General features: G+C 32.6%; 1 protein-coding gene across 1 annotated transcript in view; it reads right to left on the minus strand.

Annotated features, from left to right (window-relative positions):
* The window catches only part of CNOT2 (CCR4-NOT transcription complex, subunit 2), a 34,696-nt gene that overhangs the window by 18,375 nt on the left and 7,047 nt on the right, over nucleotides 1–9,274 (minus strand). The window contains exons 2-4 of the mRNA XM_008594835.1: nucleotides 4,704–4,851; nucleotides 3,784–3,966; nucleotides 1,405–1,484 (exon numbers count right to left, since the gene is read on the minus strand). Of these exons, the coding sequence (XP_008593057.1) occupies nucleotides 1,405–1,484; nucleotides 3,784–3,966; nucleotides 4,704–4,851 (411 nt within the window). The remainder of the gene's footprint in view (nucleotides 1–1,404; nucleotides 1,485–3,783; nucleotides 3,967–4,703; nucleotides 4,852–9,274) is intronic.

Here is a 9,274-nt window from a genome sequence, read left to right on the forward strand (position 1 = left end):
TCATATCTATTGTTTTAAAGCAGTTTATAAACTTTGAGTTAAAAAAATACCACCATATGAACAAAATACAAATTAAAAATTTATATATTGTTTCCATTAATAAAATAATTATCTTCAAAATACTGAATTACAAATTAACTTAAAACTTTGCTTAAAACATGCTTAGTTAAAATAATTTAACTATTAAATTTAATATTTAGTTAAAATAATTCTAGGATTTTATAGCATTGTATAAAACTGTAATTCAGAATCTAAGATGGCATTGTCCGGTACACTATCACCTTATGTCCTATTTAGGAAAAAACTCCAGTTAAACTGTGATATGCAGTCTGATTTCTGAGATATTAAAGTATTAATAAATGTATATTTTAGAAACAATGAAATATAGTATTTCATATTTAAAATAATAAAATTTTAACATCTTGAACACAAAACTACCACATACAAAAGTCGAAATTTGGAATTTTTTTCAAAGTTTTTAATCTTGTTTGATCAATCTATGCTGCTGAGCATACATTAACATTTAAAAATTAAAAGCCCATAGCCACAAATGATATTTCCTTATTAAATCTTCTCTTGTGCTTCTACATATCCTCCATTTCACTGACCATTCTTTCACTTTCCACTTTCTTTCCATACATTTCTTTCCCAATAATCCTGTTCTCATTTTTGTTCCTATGATCATAACAACATCCTTTATTTCCTTTCTCAGGAAAGGGTCTGGAGGCAAGCATGGAGAGGATGAAACCTGAAGCAAAATAGCAACAAAGCTTCCTGTTCTCTTCTGTCTGAAGCAGCTGATAAAAGAAATAAACCAATAGACTACAGGAATTTTTTTACTGTCAAAATTAGAAGTGGCTTTCCGTATAACTAAATTTTGAATTTTATACATAAAATGGGGCCCAAAATTCATAAGGGTTAAATGCCAAAATTAGTACTATTAAAACTACTAAGAAAAAATTGTAAGTGTTCCATATAATTTTAAAGGTTCTTTTCAATCTGTGTCTCTCTAGCCATAAAGTCATAACGTCCAACCTAATTTAGACTATAGTTCTCACAGTGACAGGGCTGAGGATAGGAAAAGCTTTGAAGCAAAAAAAGTTTCTGAGCCATAAATACAGACTAAATTAATGTTTAGGTTCTCTAGGGGTTAAGAAAATAATCCTGATGTGATATAACACAAATCATCATATTACCATGCCACGTGAAAAAATATATTTAAACATTTCTTTAACTGTTCACTGAATTAAATCCTATTCCTGTCAATTTCTCACTAAATTAAATTCTACCATTTAACATGATTTTTTAAATCCAATAATATTTCAAAACCAGTATGTTGAATTGCTTTATATTTTAGAAATCTACCATATTTTTTATAAGCTACTAGCTCCAGAATAAGCTTACCTGTTCCATTAAAAATGTTACTTGATAAGGAGTTATTCATTCCAAATGCCTGATTCCTGTTCATTCCAAATCCAGACATACTGGGTACATAGAAAATAATTTTAGATATACAGTAAGAACACTAACTTTCAGATGAAGAAAAACAAAAGTGTATACTTTTGGTCTCCTCATATAAAACAACGTTTCAAAACCAATACTAATTTTATTTGTCTGAGTTTAATCTTTATTTTCATTCGAAAAACTTCTCTAAAGTCCTTCCATGAACAACTGAGAACCAAAACATCTTACATATTTATTAAAAAACAAAAAGCAAATAATTTATATATGAACCTTGAGGAAAACAGAGATTAAGGGTATCATTTTGCATACTTGGAGAGCCAACTTACTGGATACTAGAAGTACCTAACTGCAAAAATATGCAGGTTAGTGTAAGATAATTCTTCCTGAATATTTGTTTTTCTTCCCTATTGGTGAAACTTACTACTATTACTTTTCGTAACTGATCTTCTTTCATATAGTGTCTGTCTTTCCCAACAAGAATATAAATTCCTTATGGACAGAGTCTATGTCATAGTCATCTTTGCATCCTCTGCTCTTTCGCGTTCAGGAAGACACAATAGGCACTCAATAAATGTTTAGTTGACCTGAATTAAATGGTGCTTTTCTTCAGTGTTCTAAATAACACATCATTCTTATCTAAATATAGTTTACCTTTCATCTACATAAAAGAAAAAAAGAAAAAAAACTCTCTATAGCCCCCAATTCTGAATTAATGAATGCACAACTAGTATTTTGTATACAGTTACAAATGCCTCTGGTTTTTAGCATAAGCCTAATAAGCATGTAAAGAAAAACACAAAAAATGAGGCTGAACAAGACCAAATACTTAAGAATGTCAATAGGGGTTAATGTAGATTCTACAATAAAACCATGTACCTTTAACATTAAATAATCTTCTGATTAAAAAAAAACAAATAGCGTACCAGTGTTATGAGCAAGGTTAACTTATTTGAAGATGACAGGGTTTTTTTGTTTTGTGTGTGTGTGTGTGTGTGTGTGCGCTAACTATGGCCGAACAACTTTTTGATAAAATATACAGCTGATGAAACAATAACACTCTAGAGAAGAGTAGGAAAGTTAATGGAAATTTTTGTTTAATAGCATGTTAGAATTGAAGACGAAATAGGTACCTTCAAACATGGAATAGGTGCTCAGAGATAAAAACATTTTATCATAAATACAACTTATCAATAGTAGACTTAAGCAGGACTTTAGAGATCCACGTTACACTGACAATTTAAAAGTATTTTTTAAAAACAATTAAAATGTGTATAAATATGGAAAGGCAAAAATTTAAACATTCAAAGAACAATACTACCTACAGGAATGCGGAAAGATGTGATAAAGCCCAAGTGTTTTACCAGTTAGGAAGCTATAAAGGAGATGAAAATTTTGATAACCCTTTATAAAGAACTTCTTCAAAAATTAAAAGAGCAGTGAAATTATAGAAGAAATATCCATAAATCTAAATAAAAGTAAGAATTGGAGCTTATGGGATGAAATGTTAACCTATTTTAATTCGGATGTTACAAGTACTAGATAGAAGAAAGCGAGTTAAATGGCCATGATGATAACTGATCAAGGTCTTTTTTTCCCCCTACCATTCTCCACTAAAATATGCATATTACAGGCAATCAAGCTTAAATACTATTTTTGCAAGAAAGCCTCATATTTTAGATATAACTCTGATATAAATTACCCAGCTTGAAAATCCTAATAAAATGGATAACTCTTATTATTTGCATATGCAATGGACAGTGCAAAAAGAAATGAAAAGGCACAACTGTTCATCTTTTAGTTTTGAATCCCTACAAATGATATTGTTTTCAAATACTCAAAGCGTAGTCTTAAAAGATACTTTGGTCAGTAAGTCTCCAAAGGACAAACTGAATCTTAGTTGGGAAGGTAATTAACCAAAGTATAACTAAAGCATGGTAGTAATAGTCAAACAAGTCTCCAGTCCTATTCATAAGCCTGGAACGCTTACCATATAGGTGACCAACCTCATTTAATAAAGGAAGGATATATCAACAAAAATTTGCCTGGTGCAACCCAAGAACATACCTTTTCTAACAACATAAGGACAACAAAAAGTTTTAAAATCTTTCTAAAATCAAACTCATTTTCAAAAGAACATATCTTTAGTTTTGAGAGGTTAAAGTAGTGATGTGTAACAGAATCTATGGTCATAAATATATGATGAAACACCTTATGAGACAGAAGCCAAGACTCAAGAACAAAGTGTTGAATATGAAATGGCAAACTTGAGGATACCCAGAAAGACAATGTATACACAGTGTATATCAATAAACATCTTACCTGTTCACAGTAAAAGGCTGTCGAGAAGGCTGCTGCTTTGGCATACATATTATGCTTGGCGAGCTTCTGTTGGGGCTACCTAACCCTGAACTGCTCATGCTATTTGTCCTGCTAGGAATTCCAATGCCCTGACCAACCTGGGAGTGGTTCATCATATTCCTAGGATTCATAGGCAAAATACCCCTGAAAAAGAAGTCCATTATACTAAATAAGCTCTCTATAATCACTCATTAAAATTCTCTATAAATAATCAGTTGGTCCAACCCTAGAATCTCAAATATATTTTCAAATTGCATTTATAATTTTAATAATTAATTTAATTATTTTGTCTAGTCATTCTAGCTCTTTGAAAAGAAAATCAAAGTAAATGAACAAAAAAAGGGCAAATTATGGTGGAACTAATATAGGGTGATATCTAAGATGAGAACTACTGGTGTGACTATGACATAAAACACAAATGTATTTCACAAATATATTTAGAATAATTTCATTCTAGATGCATGTCATTCTGTCCTCTTCATGTTAATATGCACAATCTATGTCATCTGTTTTATTTTACTCTTACTAAAGCAATGGATGTGTGGTGAGGGAGCAATGATCAGAATTATCTGGGGAGTAATTTTAAATTGTACATCTTCCTTTGAGAAAGAGAGGTGGCTTTTGAAAAAGCTCCCCAGGAAGTGATTAACCCTCAATATCCACCCAATTGACAACCAGTATACTAGCTACAGAAAAAAAAAAAAAAAAAACATTTTGCACTATACTTATCAATTTGCAGTGAAATAAAATGAGCATAGGTATTTTTCTCCTCATTGAAAGGCACTGAACCAGAAAATCAAATAATTACCTTAAAAAAATTAAAAACTTGCTTATTCTACAAAGATACATTTTAAGAAATATTCTGGTCCATCAATAAATACCTGCTTGGAGATGGAGGCGTGTGAAGTGACATTGTTGGTACCCCTGTTGTTGGCGTGACGTGGCTCGGTAACTGAGTGCCTTGTGATAAGCTGCGATTTAACTGAGGGGTATTGTTGCTCATCCCCCTCATAGGAAGGCCTAGTGCACCTAATAAAAAAATTCAGAAGAAGGAAATTCATTGCCATCAGGAATGAAATTGTTATCCATCTTCTGGAGCTGGCAACTTAAAACATTTTTAAATGACCTAACATAATATGCAAATTTTAAATGTATATATTCCATTCACTCCAAATGGACTCTGATTTTAACAAAAAACGTTCTGGTCTGAAATTTAATATTATGAATGTATATCACTTTCATATTTCTATCTTTTTTCTTATTTCCATCTTACAGTAAACTATGTCTATGATTGTAATAAAATGCTACAATATTATGAATAGATACTCCTTTCAAATTTTTTAAAGGCATATATGTAGGTATAAATATGGCTTTAAGAAATCTGGCAATCTTGTGTTTTTATACTTTAATTCACAACTGATGTACACAAAAAGACATTTAACCCCATGTTATTGAAGTAGCTTTAATTTTTATATGATCCTTTAAAAATGCATTTTAGAAAGTCTCTATTATTTATACATATTTCTCAATATTACAATTTTTTCAAACCTGATATAAAATGCCAGCAACTGTTAAAAAAACTCGGCCTAATGTAGCTATAAGAGACAAATATTTAAAACATTTAGAAGATTTCAAAGTATAATGACCTTGTATTTATCTAGTACTCCTGGGACCAGATGCGGGGCTGGATATGTTCTAATAGCTGCATTTTTTAAGAGTACGTAGGGTTTACCATTCAGATACAAAATATTAAAAATTAACCAATTTGAATAAACTTATCTCAGAATGTATAACATTTCCTGACTTTTTATTCAGTAACATGAAATACAAATTATTTTCTTAATGATCCAGAACAATTATTATGGATAGCTAATGTTCTATATGTTTGGTTTTTTTCCCTTTTATCCTTCAAAGTAAGATGTACAGCTGTCACTTATGTAGTCATCATATCTGTCTATAAATCACTCCTTTTCTCCATCTTACTGACTCATACTTTTTAGTGCTTTCTTTTTCTAGTCTGCTAAAGAACGGCATACCAGTCAACCAAATTTACTCTGAACTAGAGATTAAATAAAAGTGATAAAATAGAGTGAAAGTTAATCAGTAAGTAAATAAGTTTAGTGGTAGAGATTTAAGGTGATTTTTTCCCCCTTTTTGGTCTAATTTTGGGTCCAAGAATTTCAGACTTGAAGATTTTTGAAACTATGACCTCCAAACAAATGGAGTACTATATATATGCCATGAATATTTTCCTTCAAATATCTTTGCAAAATTTATCTTTTGGCTTAACAGTGTATCATTTTGTAACCTAGGGATAGCAGTGGATCACAAATATTTCACTGATAGGTTATCTGGAATTTGGCAGCCTCAGAACTCAGCTTGTAGCTTAACTTTGCTTCTCAACTGAATGAAGCCAACGAATCCAATTCAATACAGCTAATACACTCTGTGTACACTCTTTTCACTAACGTTGTGTGAAGACCCAAGCTTGGTTCTGCATTTCTTTAAGACGCCTGAAAGAAACTGGCATAGGCTGGTTGTCGGTTTAGTCACTGCATGTATGTCTAGTCAATGTAAGTTTTGTGCCATGAGAATGCCACTAGCTGCAGCCACTTTCTCTGAATCTGGGGCAAAATAAGGAAGAACAAGAGATTAAAAATCAGCCTATTTAAGATTCTTTCAGAAGAAATCAGTCTTTTCCCTCCCTCAAACACATCAGTTTTCCTCTAGGCCTTCTAGGCACTACCATAATGAGCCACCGAAATGACACTTTTCACTTCACTCATCAAATAAACATTTATTGAGTGCCTACTATGTGATAAGCACTGTGCTAGCTGTTGGGGATATAGCAGTGAACAAGACAGAAAAGGCTCCTATCCACAGGGAGCTTACATCCTACTCCCCAAACATGCTGTCCTAAAGTCAGCTACGGCTGCAATATTCCCACAGGAATGTGTTTCCCACAGTTACTGACCACCAAGAAATGTACAATTTTAGAGCCAGAAGGGATCTTAAAGATAATCTAGTCTGATGTTTGCATTGTACGGATAAGGAATCTGAGCCTCAGGTAAGTTAACCGACTTCTCCAAGGTGACATAAAGAACACAAACTAGAATTTAGATCTCTTAACTCCTAGTGTTCTTCAATAGCAGCACTGTGGGGGCCAACACCACTCTTGATTAGCACCCTTGTTATTACCTACTGAATTGCAATACCTCTCATCTATTTTTCCCCATTTTGAATGTTTCCTTCTCTTCAAACTTTATATGTGTCAGCTTTCTTTCTAGTTTTACTTTTCCTTTCTTTTTCCCTCTCTCTACACATTCATCACTATAAACAGACACTTTCTAAAAATCTAATACCCTTTTGTCTCCCTTTTTTTTTTTTCCTTTTTGTCTTTTTTACTGACCGGTAACGGGATCACAACCCTCGGTGTTGTGCCCGCACCGCGCTCAGCCAGTGAGCGGGAACCGGTCTCCACATGGGATCCGAACCCTCGGCGGGAGCGCCGCCGCACTCCCAAGCGGTGTACTTTCCAGTGCACCACCCGGCCGGCCCTTGTCTCCCTTTTTAAGAACCAATAAGCCCTACAAAACACTCACTGAGATTTGTCCACTCCAACTTATTCTATGCTATACCATGAAAATTTTATAACTTGAGAAATATTTCAGAGACTGATGATTACCTGAACATTAGCCAAATAATTTTTGTAAAAGGAAATAAGAATTGGTAAGGCTATTTATTTAGGGATTGGCATACTTAATTTATAGTGCTAAAAGTACAGAAAGACAGTATATACATATATAATATGTACTATTATATATCTATAGTATAAGTATATATAAAATATGTAGTGGTAAAAGTGGGGAAAGAAACATCTAATAAATTCAAAAGGTCTGAGTTTCATTTTATTGAACTAGGTATGAAAAGGGCAAAAGAAAAGGAGTGCATCATTTCAAACTCGACCACCAATCCTTGAATACTTTAATAGTTATTTTAAATTTAAGAATCAACTTTCTTTAAGACAAAGAATTAATAGCACTGATAGACATACAAAGATTTATTTTTAGAAAACAAAATATGCTAAGTCATTAAATTTAAATTACTTGAGTCAACTGATTACAACAGTAGAGTCAAGGAAGGGAAAACTTTAATCTTTTACTAGTACAGAGACGATCACAGAAAATGATCTCCAAAATATTATGCCAAGATTTGCACATGCAAGCTAAAAAGAAAGAAAAGAACTCAAAGAACTTTTTTTTGGTATAACAAAACTAAGAGGTAAAATTTAAATATGTATGGAAGAGCTTGTGGATGACTGGGAAGACAGTAGAATTAAAATGTTTTGAGCACCTAAGAATCAAGCACTATGCCACTTCATCTCATTTCCTTCTTATAACAATACCATAGAGAAGGTATTCTAAATAGATTTTTACACCTCTTATTTGGCAGCGTGCTAAACAATCAAACAATGAAATTAATTCTTTATTGATCATTTTTCGGAAACTCTGAAGAATATAATCTAAAAAATTACTCCATGAATTATTTTCACTGCACAAAATTATTAACAGCATGAAAAAAAGTCAATCACAGTAACTAAATCCTTGCATATTCATACTTAAATAAAGTCCCCTAAAACCATTATTAAGGAGAGAAGAAGAAAGTTGATGCAAGGAGGCTTAAAGTGTCCCCTCTTCCATTCCCAAAGCAGCCAACCTCCTCTAGGAACTCACTGTCATGCCCACAATAAAAAAGATAGCAGTCCTAAATGGTGTTTTATCTCAATGTCTTATTATCTCCAACCTGTCCCTTGTACTTACTTAGCTGGTTAAACTCCCCTGTAAAATTATTTCATTATGCAGTTTCCTTCCTTAAATTCAAAAGATTTTAGAGACAGAAGAGAATTTAGAATCACCCAACTAAGTTACAGATGAAGAACTCATACCAGGCATTAAGTGACTTGCCCAAGATCACAAATAATAAAGCATAAAAATAATGATCCAATTTCTTGACTCCTATTTCAATGATCTTTGCAACCAATATTGCTTTCCACTTTTTACAGCAGTTCCTAACATTTGCATTACCCTTGGAATTTTAATTTCTTCTTCTCGTCTCCAGAAATTGTGAGTTAGTCTGAGCTTGGGCAATTGATGGGCAGTGGGATTTTAAAAACTCCCCAGGTGTTTCTAGGGGTGCAACTAGGATTAGAAACCAGTGTTTCACAGTACTATATCCAATCACAGTTTTTTCCTAACCTCAATTAATATTTTACTCTGTTTATGTACTACATATTTGATTTATAATCACCTTCCTGTTTTTCCTATTTCCTTCCTCAAATCTGTCCCTGTACCTTACTATTCATGATTCTCCCCACCGAAAATACTTTCCCTTCCCTGTTCTACAAAGATACAAAAAACTATTTAAAAATAAATAAATTAGTAAGTGCTATGAT

Source organism: Galeopterus variegatus, unplaced genomic scaffold (assembly GCF_000696425.1).
Source record: "Galeopterus variegatus unplaced genomic scaffold, G_variegatus-3.0.2 Scaffold11675, whole genome shotgun sequence".
Classification (NCBI taxonomy): domain Eukaryota; kingdom Metazoa; phylum Chordata; class Mammalia; order Dermoptera; family Cynocephalidae; genus Galeopterus; species Galeopterus variegatus.